At 52.8% G+C, this 20,988-nt stretch overlaps 1 protein-coding gene and 1 long non-coding RNA gene across 5 annotated transcripts in view; one reads left to right on the forward strand and one right to left on the reverse strand.

Annotated features, from left to right (window-relative positions):
• The window catches only part of LOC308649897, a 25,861-nt gene extending 14,699 nt beyond the window's left edge, over positions 1 to 11,162 (reverse strand). The window contains exon 1 of the long non-coding RNA XR_014022191.1: positions 11,036 to 11,162. This is a non-coding gene — a long non-coding RNA (uncharacterized lncRNA). The remainder of the gene's footprint in view (positions 1 to 11,035) is intronic.
• On the forward strand, positions 7,380 to 18,316 carry LOC308649895 (uncharacterized protein). 4 transcript variants are annotated; one of them, XM_081295778.1, is made up of 6 exons: positions 7,380 to 7,509; positions 14,145 to 14,939; positions 15,250 to 15,330; positions 15,934 to 16,072; positions 16,622 to 16,724; positions 16,810 to 18,316. In XM_081295778.1, the coding sequence occupies exons 2-5, from the start codon at positions 14,806 to 14,808 to the stop codon at positions 16,679 to 16,681; spliced, it is 414 nt and encodes a 137-aa protein (XP_081151904.1). In that variant the 5' UTR covers positions 7,380 to 7,509; positions 14,145 to 14,805; the 3' UTR covers positions 16,682 to 16,724; positions 16,810 to 18,316. The 4 variants fall into 4 exon arrangements, 3 of the variants coding, with proteins under 3 accessions (XP_081151904.1, XP_081151906.1, XP_081151905.1); XM_081295780.1 differs by lacking the exon at positions 7,380 to 7,509 and adding an exon at positions 11,204 to 11,341 and having other exon boundaries at positions 16,622 to 18,316; XR_014022190.1 differs by lacking the exon at positions 7,380 to 7,509 and adding an exon at positions 13,366 to 13,672 and having other exon boundaries at positions 14,145 to 14,537; positions 16,622 to 18,316.
• Positions 18,317 to 20,988: the final 2,672 nt, after the last annotated feature.

Below are 20,988 nucleotides of genomic sequence, written 5' to 3' on the forward strand. Positions count from 1 at the left end.
TTGGTATGGTTGGCATGTGATTGGCATCCATCCCTGAGACGCTTCCCATTTCCTCCTGTTGGGAACCATAGTCCCTTCCTTTCTCCCTGTCACCGGTCCCCAGAACTGACCCAAGCAGCACTTCCCTCATAGGTCCAGCCCAAGACAGCACTTATTCTTGACTCAGAGCTTTCCGGCTTCTACCTCTGGGTGGTGTGAGGGGCCCTGCCCAAGCTGAATCCAGAGACCAGGTTCTCAGACCAGCTGATCCAAACAGCTGGGAGGTCAGGGCCAAGTAACTCAACTCCCCTGGTCCTCTGTTCCCCTTCTGTGTTGGAGGAATGTCTTGACCCCAAAGTTTCTTCCAAATATTAGATTCTGCGATTCTGGTCTGTGGTGACAGAGGACAGTAAACCTCTCTCCAGTCCTCTTTCCTTCTGCCTCCATGGAGGCAGTGAGGGGGCAGTGAGCCAAGTGACCCCAATCTGAAGCCATCTGCAGGGGACGGCACTCCCCTCCCAGAGAGAGGCCACGGTTCCTGCCACCCTCCCTGGGCCCAAGACTTTCTCAGGGAGGAAGTGGGACTCGGCCCAAGGTTGTCTGCCGGGGCCTGGGAATCCGCGAACCCCCAATGTGGCAGGGTGGAGAGCATCGTGTGCCAGCCTGTAGCCCTTCCGGCGCTCCTGGGGCACCGCTGCCAGTGGCTGCTTTCACCAGGGCTGAAAGAGCCGGGATGCCAGCACTTTCCCACAGTCCCTCCCTGCTGGACGGGCACTTGCCATGGCCGTCACGCAAAGAGCTGTTCTTGTCTTCCTTTACTTCCTTGCCCTCCTTTTAATCCTCTCTGGCCTGATGTAGGCAAATCCCAACAGCCAAGCCTGTCCCCTGGGACCGTTCAGGATAGGACCACACTCCAGGCCTGTCCCACGGAGACCCCCCTCCTCTTCCTACGTTCTCCCCGTTGCCCAGCCCAATCTGCCGGATGAATCTTCAAAGACTAGAACTGCTGCTTTGGGGGAAGGAGGGATGGTGGTCCTTATTCTAAAGGAATAAGGATGGTAGTTTGATTCAATTAGAAATGAGGCAAGGGATGGGAGGTGACATGCTTTTAAAGCACTGGTCCCCTGCGAGGGGTGTCTCTGGGTTATAACTTCCTGTTCCATCACACCACCCACCCGTGGGCCGTCTATTTCTCACAGGTGCACTCCCGACCTGCCTTGGAGGTCATGAGGTGGGGGAGCCTGGCCTCCGCTTCTCCCAGCCTCCGGCGGCACCCAGGGGCAGGAGCAGGCTGCACGGCCGCCGCCTGCAGGTCCCCTGCCTGCCTTCTCCCCAGCACCCCTCCCTGCCCTTTGCCCAGTCACTCATTTTCCTCATGTTTGTTTCCCTCTCTGGGGTCCAGGGAATCTCTGGGCAGTTTCTGGGTCCACCACAATAAAACAGTGATGTCCTCCAGCAATGAAATGCTGCTGCATGAATGGAGGGTGGTGTGGGGGAGGGCGTGGAGAGGGACCAAAGAATCAGCACCGTGAAGGGGAATGAGGAGGAGCTGTGGTCTCCTCACGCGCAGCAGGTGAGGGGACAGGGGGCTGGCTCTGCTGGACCAGGGGTGTTTGGTCCCATGGTTCTCTGGTGCTTCCTGCTGTTCTCTCAGAACACATCTGAGCTGCCTCACAGGAGCCTCTCCAAGGTGGGCAGCAAGTGTGAGTCCCCTATCGAAGAGCAAGATTCTCCCCACCTGCAACTTCAAGAAAGCTCTCGTGACCCCTAGAAGCTACAGTCTCTGAACTTGCACCCGCTTCCCACCAAACCAGGTAAGGTGAGCCCTGAGGAGAGGGGTGAGTTCCCCTGAGCTACCCCACTCACTGTCCAGCATGGCGAGGCAGAGTGGCTGTTCTAGCAGGACTCTGCCACACTGTTGGCCGGAGAGGAAAGTACTACCACCATTCACACTGTGACCCTCTCGCTGCACTCCCGGGTGTTCACCCAGGAGAAGTGAAAGCATCGTGCACAAGATCACTTGTCCAAAAACATTCATCACAGCAAAATACTGGAGAGGCCCAAGTGTCCCTCCTCAGGAGATTGAAGAGTCAGGTCACAGCGGAGCTAGGCGTGTGGGCCCATCTACTTGGGAGTTCAAGGCCAGCTGGGCAACCCCGTAAAACAAAACAGCAGCCAAACAACCTCACGAGAAGCCGCCTGACAGACCCAGGAGGTGGGACGTTGTACCGCACAAGTGTTCCGAACCATACCCCCGACCCTAACCCCAACAAGTCCTTGTGAAAAGGGGCCAGCACGGGTTAGCCCAGGGACCCAACCCCCTGTTCAGATGGACGGCCATGGATCAGGTTTCCATTTGAATAAAACCGTTGAGAACACACAGTTTGATCATCGACTAGGTAGTAGGTGAGAAGGAATGTGGTAAAGACCGCTGAGTGAAGCAGGTCACCAAATCACACGCACTTTGTGTTGTCCTGCATTCCTAGGAAGACCAGGACGGCTCTCGTGGTGGCCTGTGAGTGCTGAACGCTGGCTTTTACCCCTTGTTTTGTGGTCTCTATTTTCTAAATTGCTACAACCCATGCATTCACATCCACCACGAGTTAACTGTGTCCCCCAAAGTCAAAGTCAAAGTCCCCCAGTGCCAAGTAACTCAGATCGGACCTTCTTGGGAACAAGAGTTGGTGCAGGGTAGTGGGTTCAGTGGGGTCGAGGCCCTGGGGACCTTGCCCCACATGACTGATGTTCTTACTTTCAAAAGGGGGAGAAATGAACTAATGTGACATCTCCAGACGTTAAAGTTAAAAGAGAAGCCTGGGGCTGGGGCTGGGGCTCACGGTAGCGCACTCGCCTGGCATGAGTGAGGCACTGGGTTCGATTCTCAGAACCGGATATAAATAAATAAAATGAAGGTCAATTAACAACTAAAAAAAAATAGAAGAGAGAGAGAGAGAGAGAGAGAGAGAGAGAGAGAGAGAGAAGCCCTGTGTGCCTGGAAGACGTCACCCAGCTGCCACGCGGCCACCAGGTAGTTACACCTCCTTCCTCGTGGGCTGCCATGGCCTGCAGGCCTCCCTCCAGAGGGGCATGCAATCTGGGCAGAGACCCCCAGGAGAGGCCTGAGAGTGGGCACACAAGGGCCAGGCACCTCCCCATGGCTGGCACTGAGTACAGGGCACTGAGCCACGTGGGCGGGCCCTTGGTCGCTAGGCCCAGTGAGCTGGGAGTCTATTATTATAATGAAACGCCCAGTCCTCCAGGCCCCAGGCTGGGCACCGAAACCTGAGCTGAGTCGGGCCCAGCAGATCAAAATAACTTCCAAGAATAACCGGCCAGCGGCCTGCACTGTGGCTGGAGGGCAGCTGTTCGCCGGGCCGCCTACACTTCCTCTCGGGCTCCCCAGCCAGGTTATCATGTCGCACACACTGAAACTCCATCAGCGAGACAATCGGAGGAAGTGTGGCGCTCTCTCCACACAGGAGCCGAACAGGGACCCTGCTTATCAAAGGGACAAGATTTATTCAGTTGCTACCAACTTCCAAAGACTTCCTTTCCCAAAAGAAAGGCCGGGAGGGAGGTCGTGTCCTCCGGCCACCTCAGCTGAGCCAACAGCACCATCTGCTTCACTTCAAGCCGTCAGTCAGGTGACTCTCCCTACACAGCCTCTGATCAGGGCTCTCAGCCACCCTGGAGAGAGGCTCACGTTCTCCCCGTGGGACCACGGAGGAAGCACACCTTCCTAGGGCCACCCACATCCAGAGCTCCCAGATAGCAGTGCCCTGGGTCACACCTGGGACATCCGTCTACCTGGGAAGGGGGTGGGCAAGGCAGGGAGGGTAGAAAGAGGAAGGAAGGAAAGAGGGGGGGGAGGGGTAGAGGAGACTCCTCCTGGGAGCCCCCTGCCGAGAGCCGGCACCCTCCAGCCAAGCCCCACACCCGCCACGCAGACCTGCCTGTCCTGGGCCCCTCCTGTCCCCACTGGCCTGCTGCAGAGGAGGAAGCTTCCCAACATCTTATTTCCTTCTGTGTGTTCGCCTGCTCCAAGCCCTTCTGTGCCTGGCCACCCTCAGGGTAGGAATAACACCTCCAGGTAAAGGAGGCTCTGGGTCACCTCGCATAGGCCACTGTCCTCCCCTGGGGTGCCCCTGCTCCCTTTTCCCTAGGCACCCCCCACCTCTCCCCTGGGAGTTAGCATTGTGTGCTCTGTGCCCATCCTGCAGGGCCAGGTAAACAGAATCCCTGGTGTGGCTGAAACTAAAGGGCCACCTCACAGGACCCACAGGGGCCTGGAGCCGTCGCCAGGGCATGACTGAGTCACAAGCATGAACAAAAGCACCTCAACACAAGTGTGCTCTTCCACAGGGGGTGGGGATCTGGAAGGGGGGCATGTCAGAGTCCTGGCCACTATCTGGAGAAGCTGACGCTCCTCTTTGGGTGGGGTCTTGCTACCCAACTCAGGAGACAGCAGATGGCCAGAGGCCGTGGCTCCATCTGGCAATGGTGGGCGGCCTCGGAGCAGCAGGTAGGCCTGAGTCCAGGGGACACATGCCCCCCACTCAGAAGACAGCTTTGGGACAGAGGTCCAGAGGGAGCCAGGCCTTTCTCAAGAGAAGTGAGACCCACTTCCATCTCTCTGTTCGGGAGTCTGTACCCAGCAAGCAGCGTCGGGGTCCTCCGCTGGCGTGACACTCCATGCCCCCCACCTGACATCCGGGCCCCCTGGTGTCCTCTCCCCGGAGCACTGTGCAGTGGGGTCCAGGGTGGGAACAACACAGGCAGCAGGCGACTACTCTGGACAGGTCCCACAGGTTCCGGATGACGTAGAGGCCTGTCCAGAGATCCTCCAGGCTTCAGTCACTCGCTCTCCATCTCCATCTTGCGGAACCGGAGTCAGTGCATGGGGTGATGGGGGGGTGCTCCCGCCCTTCGGACTCCACTCTTCTAGTCCCACCCACTCTGGCCTGTGGTCCTGGGAGGCTGCAGACGCTCTAGGGGTACGTGGAGGGTGATGATCCGAGGAAGAGGACTCCTTTCCCTCGTCACCCTCTTTAATTGGAAACCTACTTCCCCCAGGTCCCAGGCAAACTTCAATTGGGATCCTACCCAACAGCAAGGTGAGCAGCCAGGGCTGAAACCAATTGCTCCACAGGTTTGTCAATATGAGCGGACTCCTCGGAGGAGACTCATAGATAGACCTCTTCAGCAAGAATGTGTGGAGCACACAGGCTTGTGCTTGCAGGCCGACTCTGGTCGACGTGTAGTGTTGAGACGGATTCTGAAGCTGCACCACATTTCACTGAGAACTACTTTGGTTACTAGTGAAGTGTCCACTGGAGACATGGAGGGCATCAATGCATTCGCGACAGCAATTTGCCCTCCGTACCTAGGGTCTGCTACTTGGGCCATGAGGATTAAAGAAGCCATGGAAAGGCACCACCGTGGGTGGACAACACTGCACACAGACTTAGCCTGCCGTTCCGGGGGATTCATGGTTACCCCACCATCACGCACACACAGTTTCTCCATGCACCACCTTTGAAGCTCAGCCGAGGGCCTAGGGGCCGAGTGCTGTGAGCACCATTAGCCACACTCGCAGAGAGGCATGCATCCTGTTTAGGGACATGGCGCAGGTGCCAGTCCCTTTCACAGAAGCTGGCCCCACAGAAGTTGCCTTCTCTAAGCGTGGAAGCAACAAGGGCCAGCCCACCCCGCCATGCAGGTCAGGTGGAGGAGCCTGCAGGCAAGGGAGAGGTGGGAAAACCGGGTTGAGTGGAAAGAGGGACAAGATTCCAGGAGAAGGAAAGGCAGGAAAAACACATTCCACACCCAGAAAAAAACCCAGAGCTTTTCACATGACAGGAGGTTGCAGCTGTGGTCAGAGCAAAGCCACTGGCCAGCCCACGGCTGTATTTGTATTGAGTCCTTTTGATGACAGCGTGAATTCTGAGAACAAAGCTCCCAGGCTGTGGATGTGTAACCAGAACCCGGGAATAGAAATAGCTTCTCTTCACATGCGAAGTAGAGGCGGATTGCAGCTCCGAACAGTTCTGTCCTTTATGAAACAGAGGATTCCTCAAAAGCCACAAGTCAGATGAATACCCCAAAGCCCCCATTTGGCTGGACCCATCGTGTATAATATTCTCTTCATAATTTGGTACTTTCCCAGTTAAATTTTCCTTTTCTTGGAAAACTCTAGTGAATTTGGAACCTGTTTTGAGACATAGGTATGACGAAGAATGATCCAGCAGGTTCAAAGATTAGAGTTCTTGTAATAATGTTAAAGAGAGTTTCAGGGAACCCCGTGTGAATCTTGAAAGAATGAAGAATTCTTTAAAGAGCCCAACACACATAGTCACCTGATATCTCCACACCGAGTCGGGATGATGGAGGACATACCTGGTTTGTGTCTTCATCAGTCCCTAAATTGGATTTTATGTTCCTATGGCTTGATAGGAAATGGATCAGGAGGAGTTACAGATTCATAACAGGTAATGTGGAGAAATTTGGATAATTTGCTATGTTATTTTACTATATTTATTAATAAAATAATACACCATTATACAAAAATTATTTTACCTATATAAAATCAATTGCATTGATCATAGTTTTGTCTCACCCTGACCCATGTATGCTTGCTATTTTAAAAATATCTTCAGTTAATCATTTCAATGTATTCTATTCTACTTAACATTGTTTTGCATGTACTCTGTGTGTGCCCTATCATTTTTAATCATCATGTCATATGTCACCTGAACTAACCATTCATGTACAGTTGGGTGTTAATTTTCTTCTCCTAGCCCTGTTCCCACGTCTCCTTATAGGTATAGCTTTCCTTGATTTGAATTATCTCATTCCTGGGAGCAAAATTGTGGAGTCAAAGTGTAGCACCTTGCGGCTCCAGATGATAAGGACCAAGTTCTCCTCCAAAAGGATGCAGTTTGCCCTTCCATCAGAACCCTGCACCTCCAGGGTCAATGGCGGGAAGCAGCGTCGGGTCGGGATCATTTCCCCGCTGTCGCTGTCGGAGTTTCATGCTCTTACTAAACGGCACTTGATATTCACCGACTGTGCACCTCATCACAAGTGTGCCCACCAGGCTTTCTTCTCCTCATACTCACTGAATTCACTTATTCTCTTCTACTGCCACTTCTGTGGACTGCCACTTGTGCTCCTCCTCATCCTCTAGGTGCTTTTATGGGCCTGGAGATCGTTGGAGCCTCTTATGGATTTTTTCCGTTGAATCTCTGTCATCTATTACAATATGCTACTTTTCCGCGTTGCTATTTATCCGCCATTTGTTGTGCTGAGTGACTCACTACAACGGTCCTGTCGGGAACTCTTGATTCCCACGTCGAAGTGGAGGGAACGGAGGCTGCACCAACGTCACGGGCTGAAAGCGTGAGACCTGCCTGGTGGCACTGCCCCGCGATCCGGCTGCAGAGTGCCTGGTGTTGGTGCAGTGTCTTCCCAGCCCGGGGTTCTGCATGTGCCAGCGCTCCATGGCACTGTGGGTTGACTCTGGGCCACCAGGTGTGTTCATACTTTTGTTTCTAGGCGATCATAATTACTGGCAAATACCTAGTTGTTACATTTTCTGAGTTTGGTATCCTGGGCACCACGTGAAGCAGGCCACCCGTAGGGAATGGAGACCTTTTTGTCACATGGAGAGTTTTGCTTTTAGACAGATTCTTTTCATAATTCAACCTATCCAGCTTCATCTTAAAATCTCCATGAGCAGCATGATTTTCCTGATGGAAGAAGGAGAGTGAGGCCCTAAACAGTTGTACTCTGGTCAAGAACAGAAGTGAGACAAATCCTAAGTTGATTCTCCTTGATACCAGGCTAAGTGGCTGCTGCCAAGTGCCACATGTCAGAGGCCATGGTTCCAAAGATGCAGCTGTGCCCTGGGCCATGCTCCCTCCAACCACTGATATTGGTGGACAGCCCCCAGATGCTCTGCCGGCGGGGCTCCTGGTCTGTCTGTGTTTACCTCTCGTCAGGTATCCAGGCTTTGGCTTCGCTTTGTCCTTGTCATTGGAACGGCTGGCCCCTCTAGCCCCAGTGGGGCCACTCTTGCCCCAGGAACCCCATGCTGGCACGCTGCCCACATCAGGCCGCCAGTCGGGCTCTCCTTTCAGCTTCATGGTGCAGCCCCAGAGCTGGCAACTCAACCCGCCCCGTGATGGTAACGTGGCTTTGGCTGTCCTGCTGCTGAGGTGACCAAAGACACTGTCATTCCAAGATACGATTGCTGCTGTGGTTTGAACAATTCTAACATCAGAGGCACTTATCAAAGAATCGGTTCCTGTGATGACCCGAGGGACGCTGACAGCTGGTCCCCCCTGTGCAGCAGGTGAGAGGGGCGGCCGTCAGCCATCCATCTGGTCGCACAGACACTGCCTCTGGAGACATGGCCACTCTGTGTCTGTGGGGGCCGGGCACACACGGTGGACTAGCTCTCATTTCCTGCTGCTCTTGACCTCAGCTCCCTGCTTCCCAGAGCTACGCACCTGTGGGTGTGCAGCCCGCACACACCTCTCTTGCCTTCTGTTGCTGCTGATGTCTGCCCGGCCATCCATGTCTGTCCTTCCCACCACCCGCCTGTTTATTTCCCAGTGGTGCACAATCATGTTGAGCTCCAGGTGGTGTAGCCTGGCCCACCTGCCTGGTCCTGCAGGCAGCCCCACCCAGAGCTCATGTGAATGTTCCTCTCTCTCTCTCTCTCTCTCTCTCTCTCTCTCTCTCTCTCATTCTCCCCCCTTTTCTTCCCTTATTTGGTCTATAGTTTTTTTTTTTTCTCCCTGTGGCTATTGCAATTTACCCAGCATCCAACTTATGGGAGTCATAACCTCTTCTTTTTGAATAATGATGAGATGGAGGTTGGAAATGAGTGAGAAGGGTGGTGTCGGCTTCCCAAGCCACTGACACAAAATGCCCAAAGCTGGGGGCTTGGGAAACAGCCTGTTCTCTTGAGTTCAGACATCAGAAACCAAGGTTTTCGCAGGCCATTCTCTCTCCAGAGCCTCTGAGAAAGGGTCCTTCCTTGCCTCCTGAGTTTCTCCCCAGCTGCGGCAATATCACTCCAACTCCCTCATGGCCACTGGTCTCTGTCTGCTCCTCTTCTTAGGGGGACAGCAGTTATGCTGATTAGGGCTCATTCTGATGGCTTCATCTTAACTTGGTGACATCTGCAAGATCTATTCCCAGCTAAGGTCATATCCACAGGTTCCAGGGTTAGGACTTCAACTGTCCTTTGGGGGCCACAATCCACCCCATAACCAGGTAAAGTTTGTCTTTGGCCTCCTTCCCCATCATCCCACTCTGCATGGGCTCCCGTCTCCATCCATTCCTCCTCAGTCATTCAAAAACAGCACCAGTGTGCGGTGACAGGGAAGAACTGGTACCACTCTCACTTAGTGGATGGGACAAATGACAGAGCCCCCAGCATCAGGAGGGGGACTGGGCAGGAGGCAGGTGGGCCCCTAAAACCACTCAGGATACGTTTGCTCAGCTGCCGACACAGAGGCCAAGACTTCTCCCAGGACACCCTCAAGTCCTCCAGTCTGGCCGGTCTCCTCTTCCCGCCTCCTCAGCCCCCAGGGAGGCCCTACTGACTCCTGCAGGGTGGAGAAGTGCACCCAGGAATGGCCCGGAAGATGCTTCTCAGCACAGCAGGCTGGAGGGCAGGTCAGAGAGCTGGATCCAGACAGGGCCCCCAATGCTGGGGCTACTGGGCAGACAGGGGTCGGGACGGGCTGGCAAATCCAAAATGTGTGTGTTCCCAGGCTCTTTACCAGCACCACCACTGAGGAGCGGAAGTGTTAGAAGCTGCTAATTCCTCGAGGTGCCCTTGAAACAGTGACCTGGGCAGCATCAGCCATCACAAGAAGCAAAAATGAAATCTCTCTGCCACCCCTTGTCTGGATCTGTGGGCCCATGTCTCTCCCATTCCCACCTGAGCTGCCCTGACCATTACTCCCACTCCAAATGGCAGGTCCTCATCCTTGCCACCTTGCAGCAAGACGGGTGGGAGATGGGAGGAAGGCAGAGCCCAGACCACAGTGCTGGAGGAGGGTGGGAGTCTTCCTGCAGTCCTACAGATGGTCGCAAGGCCAAGTCAGCACCGCCTGAACTGCGCGATGCTTTCCTCTTGGTCCCTCCTAGGGTTCAGCTGAAATCCTGCAGGGACAGGCTCTTGGCATGAAAGGCTGTGGCTAGAGGGGAAACTGGGAGTGCTCACAAACACAACATTTGGAAACTATTTATAGTTGGAGGACATCGTACCTGGGATATTTTGGAATCGGTCATCTCTCCTAAAATTACACCTCTATCCCATTTTTAAAAATATGCCTCACCAAATTCAAATGCAGACAATGGATAAAGCAATTATTCATTGAATGAATATGTTTAAATGGCTCCTTCAGAAGTTTACTTTCTACAAAGATCTTTAATAGCACCAAATCTTCTAGCACATCTTTGAAGCATCTCCCTTTAGAACCACCAGGAACTACACAAATTGCAGAGCGACACCCATAAATACCTACCTGTGAGGCTATTGTTTTGCTGTATGAAAGAAATTCTTGGCCCTTCTTTATAAATTACCTTCTATTTATCAGACACAGAAGAAAACATCTGATAGTTAAAATTAAATCTGGTCCTTGGCACAAAGCCTCCTGCAGTCCCCTGAACCCACCCAAACCCAGCCCCTCCAGGGACCTGCCTTCCATGCCTTGGCCCCTGGACATTTCCAGAGCTGATCTCCTGAAGCAACTTGGCAGAAGGTGGACTTACTCTCCAAAGCCAAACTGTGACATAAAAGGCCCCTGTGCACATCCAGACCCCCAACCCCACATTGCATGTCTGGGAAAACACAAAGCTTTCCTCGGGTTTGGCTTTTTAGCTCACCATGAGCAGTTTGGCACCCACTCATCCCCTCCAACCTCCAGGACATCAGCCACACCTCTGTAGACCCGTCGCTCCAGCCCCCTCCTCCCCTCCAGTCTCTGCAGCCCCCTCCAGCCCCTAGAATTTCACAAGAATGCAGAGAGCTCATAACCTGCAGTGCCTTTGGGGTTGAGAAATAACTGGTCAGCTACGGTTTCCAAACCCATTCTCAGCTGTGCCCCTCTGTCAGTCCCTCTGGAAGTAGCTGCTGGCGCAGAGTGGGAGGCACAAGGTTTACCAGGGGACAGGCCTGTGCAAGAAGACAGGAGCAACAGGGTTGGGCAAAGAGAGCTTCAGCCGCCACGCAGATCCGACAAGTCCTGGGCCCTCGGGAGAGGAACTGGAGCTGGGAAGGACCGTTCTGCAGTCCCTGAGGGGCGGCCACGAAGAGTGTGGCCTCACTTGGAAGCTGAGTCAGGTGGGGGAGGAACAAGGGGCTTCTGGGAGGAAGATGGGGCGCTCCCAGGGCCACCCTCCACGGCTGCCACAGCAGAGATGCCGTGTCCGTGTCCCACGCACATGTCCTGCTGCTTGGTTGGGTTCTTTCTAAAAAGGAACGGTCTCTTCCTCTCCTTGCCCTTGACCATTAACGGGAGCCACAGGCAGCCCAGCCGTCTCCCTTCCCTGATGTCACTGCAGCCAGGATCTGGCCAGTACCACTTCTGCTTCAAAGGCACAGAGATGGAAAACTAAGCTCACCCCTAACTGTAGGCAGGAAGAGTACCCCGCTTGCCCTGAGGAGAGAAGCCCCTTGGCAGCCCAGAGGATGGAAAGGAGAGGAGTGTGGCAATTGCGGGGACCCTTTGGGATTCTGGGAATGAATCTGGTGTTACATGGTCGCCTCCACGGAACAGGAGTGGGCGGGGGCCCGCAGGGTGGGTCTGGGAGCTGTGGCCACCAGGGAGGACCAGAGGGGACAGGCCTGTGCAGGCTGCTGGGTCATGGAGTCAGGCACAGGCCCTCGGCAGTCTCCATCAGTCCTGTGGCTCAGCTCAGGCCTCCTCTGGTCACACCCTGAGGCCAGGGAAGACACCATGAGTCAGTTCCAGGGCTCCATGGTTCCGTGCTTGGGTCTCAGCAGTGCATTAACACATCACATCAAAACATCCCTGAAAATAAGAGCTGAACTAGTGAGAACAAACGCACAAACAAAGAGACGGCTAACATTAAAAAAATAGTGAGATTTGGGCCCATGTTTGTTCTTACATGAGCAGGTGATTCCACATCATGTACAACCAGAAGAAGGAGAAGTTATACTCCGTTATAGATGACGTATAAAAGCACATCCTATTGTCGTGTATAACTAATTAAAACCAATTAAAATTTTTTTAAATAATAAGGGCTGAGGTCAGGAGGCAGGCAGAAAGAAAAAGCCGACACCTGGGAGGTTTGCTCACCCCGTTTCCTTTTCTGGGGACACTGATCAGTAAAGTACAAGCAGATGGTGCCCCTCTGCTTCAGAAATGCCCTGAAAGGTTTGCAGGTGAGTTGACCCTGCAGGAGACTTTCGCAACGTGTGGCTGGGGATCTGAACTCGGCCCCCTCATCTGTCAGGCCACCCAGGGCCTCCTGGCTGGACAGTGACCAGAGCTCGGATCCCCAGGCAGGCTGCTCCGTTGTCCTCCAAACCGTCTGCACAGATGCCAACCCCAAAGAGCACACAAAGTCCAACCGAGAGCACAGCGGCAGGAAGGAGGCCATGCCCACGTGGCCTCGAGTGCCAGGAGCCCACCACTCGGTGCCTGCTGCCCGCCAGCACCCAAGAGCAGCTTCCAGGGCGGAAAGACCTGGAAGGCTGCGGCGCCGGCACTCGGAATATCTTTACGTTATGAATGTTAACACGCTGGAAGCTCATAACACAGACAAGTGGTTATGAGCTCAAAAGCTTTGTGAGAGATTTTCTCTGAGGGCCCGTTAATGTGGTCTCTAATGGAATGCTCCCGAATCTGAATCCTTAACTGGAGCTTTTAAATGGGGCTGAGACGCGCTCGGCAATGCGTGGTACAGCAGATGGGCGCCCGCCTCATCCAGGGGTTCCCTTTGCAGAGACCACAGGAGGGGACAGGGCTGGGGGAGGGGAAGGGGACAATAGGGCAACTTGGAAAAATGTGTGTGTTGGCATTAGAAACACACGCCGGTAGGGATGGCGCCGTGTCCAGAGAGGGGCTTAATGGAGTGGTTACAGGCACATTCCACCGCCAGGCTCCATGGAGTTGCTTCGCAGCACTGCCATTAACTTGGATAAATCCTATAAATTAACCCAACCATGAACACAAGCACTGCCCACCCCACCCCCGCCACCCAACCCCGGAGCCCAAAATACCCAGGCAGCACTTGCCTGGTGACTCACAGGACTTCCTGGGCCCCACCCCTCCTGCCTATGGCACTGCCTTCCTGAGAATATATATAGTCAGGGAAAGTTCTCTGGATATTTTGGGGAGACAGCTGTTGGTGCTTCTACTGGAGTGTTACGGTGGCCGTGGCAAAGGGGGCCGGCTCAGGAGCTCGGGTTGGTGCACGTGGGCAGGGAAAATGTAGCTGTGGAATTTCGGGCATAATGTTGCCTATAGACACTTATTAAGTGAGACGGTGGATGAGTAAGTGAGGACTGAATTCCCTTCTGCCTTTGAGGGTGGAGTTGAGTTTGAATCCTAGTCAGAAACCTCAGAGGTGACATTTCAGATCCTAAATGAAGGATCCCTCCTCCCCAGGGCTCAATTTGGGCAACATGTGAGGCCCTGTGCTAAAGGTAAGAACCACGGGACTCTGCTCTGGTCTGTTTAAACCTTGGTGAGAAGTGAACCTACCCTTCAGGCCTTGTCTCCCCTGAGAGTGAGCCCCCATCTTATTCTGAAATGTTAACTGATTTAAGGGGGTGGGGGAAGGGCACTCTGGGATCCAGGATTGGGAAACACGACATACTCCAGCTCTGTCTTGGATTCTGCAACATGCATTACCACACTCTAAAAAGGCCAGGCACAGTGGCACACGACTGTCATTCCCGTGATTCAGGAGGCTGGGACAGGAGGATTACAAGCATGAGGCCCTAGGCAACTTAGTGAGACGCTGTATCAAAATGAAAAATAACCAGGGAGGTAGCTCAGTGTAAAGTGCCCCTGGATAAAATCCCCAGTGCCCAGCTTAGGGGGAAAAAAAACCCTCTAAAATGTGATAAAGAAACCTATTTAACTAAACATTTCAAAAATTTATTTGTCCAAAAGGAACAGTTTTTGCAAAGTGTGGTGGGCAGATCAATGGCCCCCACAGATGTCCACTTCTGATCACCACGTCACCTCAAATGGCAAAGGCTCCTGCTGTCATGACCCAGATGAAAGACCACCCTGGTCACCCAGGTAGGCCCAGCCGATCTCAAGGACTTTACAGGAGAGAGGCAAGAAGATCAGCGTCACGGCTCGCAGCCAGAGGAGCAGAGATTGGAGCCGCGTGTCTGAAGATGAAGGAAGGGGCCACAGGTCAAAGAATGCCGGCCACCTCCAGAAGCTGGGGGATCCACAAGGTTCTCTCCTGGAGCCCCCCTGGGAACGCAGCCCTGCAGACAGCCAGGCCTCGGGACCCACCTCAGAGTTCTGACCTCCAGAACTATATGTGAATAAGTGAGTTGGCCTAAGCCACCAAGTTTGTGGCAATTGGTAACAAGGCCATAGGTAACTAGCATCCAGGAGGGGAAGAGTATCATGTCCCTCAACAGACTTTGGGGAGTAAGGGCACCCTACTTAATGGGCACGCCCCACGCCTCTCTGCGCAGCGCCAGGCCCTCCTGCAGCACATTTGCTGCTGATGTGGTAACTGTTGTAGGGGACAGTCCTGGCCAGAGTCAGCATAGGCTCTGGTCCACTTGATGCCCCAGTGCAGGGCTGAGGGATGAGCTCCCACCTGCGGAGGTGCAGCAGGAAGCTGGGAAAGCAGACCAGGGTGCACGGGTGTCCTGAGCTGGCACCCGGAGCTGGTGCCTGCCGGCCACATCCCGGAGCCTCGTTCTCCTCTGGCAAGTCTAGGTAGGAGACGCGGTTATGCTTCCCAGGATTCTCTGCAGAATATTTTGGGAAAGGGCATGGCACATGCTCAGGTGTGGATATGGCTTGAGTGTGTTCCCAGGGTTCCTGTATTGAAATTTAATCTCCACTGAGAGGTATTAAAAGGATGGAAACTTGATGGATGGTGTTCAGAGGCAGGGCCTTGGGAGATGACTAGGTTTAGATGAGATCATCAGGGTGGAGCCCCATAATTGAATCCTCAGGGCTTTATAGGAAGAGAGAGAAAGACCAGACACATACACCCACGTGCACTCCCTGTCTCCTGCCATAGGATGCTCTGTGTTGCCTCAGGACTCTGCCAGAAAGAAGGCCAGATGCAACCCTTTCGCCGTCATGTTCCAGACTCCACGGTGTAAGCCAAAATAAACCTCTTCTCTTAATAAAGTATACAGCCTCAGGTAGCTTGTTATAGTAACAAAACATCATCAAAACAACCAGATTAATACAGCAAAGAAACCTTCAAAGTTACTTTTGAGAACCAGTTTCATGTCAGTGTTGACGTGACAGAGATGTTACATTACAAGGCCCTGAGAGATGTTTTGATGTGAGAAAAGGTCAGAAAAGTAAAAATCATTTTTCCAAAAGTTATGGAAAGGAGAACTGGATCAAAAACAAAATTACTGCTGGGTGCGGTGGTGCGAGCCTGAAATCCCAGCAGCTCAGGAGGCTGAGACTGGAAGATTGCAAGTTCAAGGCCAGCCTCAGTAACTTAGTGAGGCCCTAAGCAACTTAGCAAGATGCTGTCTTAAAATTAAAAAATAAAAAGGTCTGGGGATGTGGTTCAGTGGTTAAGTGCCCCTGGGTTCAATCCCTGTTACCAAAAGAAAAAAAAAGTGCTTTTCTACAAGAATAATACTTTCAATTCTTGGGTCTTTCCTACAAGAGTTCATGTGTATTGCAGCTGAAGCCCACAGTTCACTTGTTTCAGATACAATTACAATGTATTGTTCTACAGGGGACCATCCTGCCCATCCTGCCCAAGTGGCCCAATGAAGCAGTTTCTCCCACAGGCCCATTGTGTGCTTCCCAGGGCTCATCGGGTTTCCCTTGAGCACTCCCCTCCTCCTCCTGCACCCAGGGCCTGCAGCTTCAAGGTCAGTTCCTCCTTCAGGTTGCCTCGGCTTCCCACCAGAAACAATCTTTCCCTCCCTGCGCCAGTGGGGCAGCCCTTCACCATGTCGAGTGCTGGAGCTGCCTGCACACCCGTCTCCTTCCTCAGAAGGTTTATTCTCTCAGGGTGATTGCATTGCAAATGCCAGAAATGCATTTAGTCCTGCTTACAGAGGAGATGCATCAGGGGTTCCTGGTTTCTCCCTTGAAGCTTTGGCTGGCCATCTGCCCAACATCCCTCGTCCTATCTGTGTTAATTTCCGGGGCCACCTGCCCACAGCATCACAGACTGGTGGCTTCAACAATGGCAGTCTCCTGGTTCTGGAGGCTGGAAGTCCAGGATCCTGGCTTGGCAGTTTGGCCCTGCTGGGGCTGTGAGGCAAAGTCTCTTGCACGCTGCCCCAGCTCTTGGAGGTTGCCGACAGTCCTGGCATCCGTTGGTTTGTAGCGGCATCACCCCAATCCTGGCCTTCCCCTTGAGGTAACGTGCTCTCTGCACATCTGGTCACCTCTAAATGTCCCTCTTTTCAAAGAACACCAGTCATGTTGGACTAGGGGCCCACGGGACTCCAGAAGGACCTCCTCCTAACTAACTACTCTGCGTCAAGCCTCTCTCCCATACGGTCACATTCTGAGGTAGGAGGTTATGAGTGTCAGGGGACAGAAAGGGGAAGACAATTCAACCCAGTAACTTAGTAACAGAACTCCCGTTCTAATCAAGGCCGTCCATGGGGCCCGTCCAGGTACTTCAGGAGACCCACTTCCAGCAAATGAGACCGGAATGGAATTCCAGCTGGGGACTGTGGAGAAGCTAGTGTAGCTTTTCATCTTGCTGCTCCTTCCTCCCTGGGTGTGGTGTGATGCAGGAGGTGAGCAACCCTTGTCCACAGTGAGGGGACCCAAGAAGTCAAAAGGAACCCAGGTCCATGATCACTGTTTAGTGACTACACTACCCCAGACTAACCTCTTTTCACCTGAGATAAAGAAGCATACGCAAGTCAGTGGTGCTCAGACAGGAACAATACCCCCCACATAGAGGTGTCCGCGATGAATGGAGGCATTTTTTAGTTGTTGCAACCAGGGAGGAGTGCCGCTTCACCTCCTGCGGTGCCCAGGAAACCCCCACAGTGAAGGATCATCCACCCAAAATGTCAGAAGCACTGAGCTCCAGAGACCCTGGCTAATGTCGCTGTTGACATGTCTCTGATACATGAGACCCAAGCTGATAGAGTCAAGAGAGGGGCTGGAGGCAGAAACGGGAAGCCATCAGGAACCCGACCATTTCCCCCTCTGTCCCCAGGTCGCCTGGCCTCACCTTTCTTTTTCTCTCTGAGAACCTGTTCTGCAATTTCCCCTCTGCTAACGTGCTCTTTGCTCCTCCGCAAATACATAGCCAAATGAAATGCTTCTCCAGCTCTTGGACCTACGTTCCTAAATTCAAGCTACTAGTAGAAGGCCACTGGGATCTCTGAACTCAAATCCCTGACTTCTGGAATAGTGTCTGTCCCGTCTTGGTCAGGTTCCAAATCAACCTGGCAAGTCGTACAGCTGAAGAGGGCCACTGCATCCCTGGCTTCGGAGGTGGGAACGGAGGCCAGGAGAAGGAAGGTTCCTAACTGTGGACTCGGTGGCAGGGGAGGATGCCCAGAGATGTCTCCTGCTCGGCAGACCCGTGTGTCCAGCTCCCTGTCCTTCCTAGCACCTGGCACAGTGCCCTGCAAACAGTAGCTTCTCAATGAACAGATGAGAAGTAGATCAAAGGACAAAGAAATACCAACATGCTCTGTAATTAAGGATTTGTGTCATTATACAATCTATTTGAGAGTCACAGGGCATGGGATGGTTAGGCATGCACAGATTTACCACTAGAGTATGTGCTAAGGACCCTTCACTCACAGCCGCCCAAATGTACTTACTGCACTATGTTGCTTTTCTTCGGTTTCCAGAATGCTTTGGCAGTCACAGTGCACAGGTGTATGTTTACTGAACCTTTCTCCAGATTAACATTTGGATCCATAGCTTTAAATGTAAAGTTCTTTACTTAGAAAGGTATCAGAGGTTGAATAAAAATATATTGAGCATGTTATTTAAAAACAGCTAACTTATTATTTGAAGATAAGTGTGTATGGTGTGTCCCACTTTGGGATACTGTGGACACTCTGTAACTACTTCCTTAACCCCCCATGGCCCTGCGCCCTCCCACTTGGGGCCAGAATTCTTCCTCCCTATTCCCAAGGCCCTTCTCCCACTGCCCTTCCACATCCTGTGTGTCTAGTTGTCAAGGCCCTGCTAATTAACTGGCTGGTGGACTTGATAAACTGGTCCAAGGAGTTTCCAGCTGGATATGTGTCCTCTCCCAGCCTGGGGCTCTGTCTGTTTTATTAAAGGCCTTGCAATGATATAACCTCAGGGTTCTGTTCATAGATTTTTGTTTGGGGGGTCTTTCCCAGCAGCCATCTTAATAACCATCCCCATGTACACGTCAGACACTGTGGCATGCACTTGACAAATGTTTCTATGGCCTGCTACTGTGCCTGCAGGCTCCCCTTCCATTCTGCCCCTCGGCTCTCCCAGGGAAATCCCTAGAGGGCCTCCTCCAGCATTTCTGTCTGTGGACTTGCCCCCCACCCCACCAGCACATCAGAATCGAAACTCATGGCCAGGCTGGAATCTTGCCCTTCACTCTCCCTAGAAATATCCACGTGGAAAGACTTTTTGTAAATCCAATCATAAGTGCATTAGACTTGACGCTATCAAATTCACGGCTGCCATAAAGCCTTGGAAAACGGAGAATCTTTTTGTGATTAAAATACCCACGTTTCAGTTCACCTGTTGCCCCACACTGTTCTACACCATCTTCTGGATGTTTGAAAGTCATGTACATTCATATAAGAGATTTGCCAAAAACCAAGCAGAAGATCTAAGACAGTTTGGATGGACTGGAGTTCCTGGCCCTTCCTGCACATCAACAATGAAGACTGGGGGTTCCGAGAGGCGAGGATGCAGGAAGACCTAACCCAGGACAGACTCTGTCCTATAGCTGGAAACCCGCAGCAATCAGAATATCTACAGCGAGAAATGAACCCAGCTCTTCCCTGAGTCCCGCAGCCATGAGCCGGATGCAAAACCCGCGTATATAATTCCCAAACGGCACAGGTCCGTTTGGCTGTGAGAACGAGCCCAGCCCATCTATGGGATGTGCACTGTCTGAGGAACGTGCGGGTGTGGAATTTGAGCGACTCTATGGAATAGCTAAGGAAAATGTTTTTTTCAGAGTAAAAAATTATTATGGAGTTTAAAAAAAGGCTGAGAAAAACATGTCATTTGTTTTTCTTTGAGTTTCTTTCAGACCAGCTGGCATCAAAATTTATAATAATGGAATGCTCTTTGGTAAGGAGTGACAAGGGTGTCTGATTATAGCTACAAATGCTTTAAATAGCTATCACAATTAATTATTGAGAGAAGCAGTTTTCCTTTACATGCAGGAGACAAAAACTGCAAGAAAAAGATACAAGATGTCAGCACATGATCCCTCCCGGGCACCAGAGCTACGCTGGGGCTCCTGTCCGTCAGCATTGTGGGTGTGGAGATGGTGGAGATGTCGTTTTCTGAAGAAGCATCTCCAAGAGATACGTTTGCCCTCCCAAAGTCACAATACAGAGTGCTGTGCCTTCCTGAGGGCGCTGCTCAGTGGGGGGTGAGAGGAGGCTCAGACGCTGGCTCCCGCATTTCCCCTCTGTGGTCAGCAGACATGGCTCTGACTTGCTGGAAACACGAGCCAGACAAAGGAGAAGTTGTCTCCTGGGTGGCAGTGCATAAAAGGGCCTGGTGGTGCCCAGGAGGGTGGCACACCAACACACGGAGGGGCCAGGGCAGGCCTGCAGCTGGCTACATTCGCTTCCTCTTTTGATTTTCGGGAGGCTGACTTTCATTTCCCCCAGGAACATGCGGAGCTGGCATGGGAACTCCCAGCCAGGATGGCCCAGGAGGAGCTGGGGACAAAACTGCCCGAGTTGGGCAAAACGAAGCACACGATGCTGAGCAGCCCCAAGGCCTGGTGGCTCTCTGCCTCGTGGGCACGCACTTCCACACCACAGAGGACAGCAGAGGCTGGGTCAAGCGGACCACAGAGCGGGGCGTGTGTGTGCACACACGTGTGCTGAGAGCTGGTTTCCACACTCGGGTTCTGGGTGGCTGTGAGGTCTGTGCTTATTAACAGGAGCCAGGACCGTGAAGAGCGTCTGGATGCACTTTGGCAGGACAGGCAGCTTTTTTTTTTTTTTTTTTTGCCTGCTTGGCTATAAATGTCCAGAGGAAGTGAGTCCACTCTGGCCGATGACCTCATTTCCACCATTTCTCCACAACCCCACCGGCTGTTCAGAGGAGGCTTACTCAGCCAGTGGTGGGGACTGACGGGAAAGGACAGGCGAAGAGGGGCTGCTCTGAGCCCAACTCCCCCCGCCCAGCCCCGCTCACCCCTCCTGCCCCCGCTGCAGGTGGCCACTTGCTCTTCAGGTGGAGCAAGAAGGGGCCAGTCATCCCCAAACAGAAGAGCCAGGTGCTGGTCCAGCTGGAGGGTGGCGTCATTAGATGCAGGGAGACCACACGGTGACAGTGAGAGAGATTTCCCGTGATTGCACCGTGGAAATTAGTCACCCAACCAAACCAGCATGGCATCTATTATTGATGATGTTTGCCAAACTGGAAATAAATTGAGTGTTTTATCTCAAACCAGCGACAGTGACAAATGACTTTTATTAAATCAATAGATCAATTCAAAGCCAATAAGTCAAGACATCCAGAGGTCGATCAAAACAATATGCTACCAGAGGGAGCCCGCACGTCAGCTCTCCATGAAACGGAAGCCTGGGAACACCCCGAGAAGGCCTCGTAGGAGCTG

The sequence above is a fragment of the Spermophilus citellus genome (assembly GCF_964194105.1).
Source record: "Spermophilus citellus genome assembly, chromosome: 5".
Taxonomy (NCBI): domain Eukaryota; kingdom Metazoa; phylum Chordata; class Mammalia; order Rodentia; family Sciuridae; genus Spermophilus; species Spermophilus citellus.

Excerpts from the sequence above, each read along its gene's own strand:
- LOC308649895 (XM_081295778.1), top strand. The coding sequence starts at position 14,806 with ATGAGCTCCCACCTGCGGAGGTGCAGCAGGAAGCTGGGAAAGCAGACC. Across the intron at positions 15,331-15,933 it reads CATGTTCCAGACTCCACGGT|GGGACCATCCTGCCCATCCT; the intron begins GTAAGCCAAAAT and ends ATTGTTCTACAG. Across the intron at positions 16,073-16,621 it reads CCAGGGCCTGCAGCTTCAAG|AACACCAGTCATGTTGGACT; the intron begins GTCAGTTCCTCC and ends CTCTTTTCAAAG.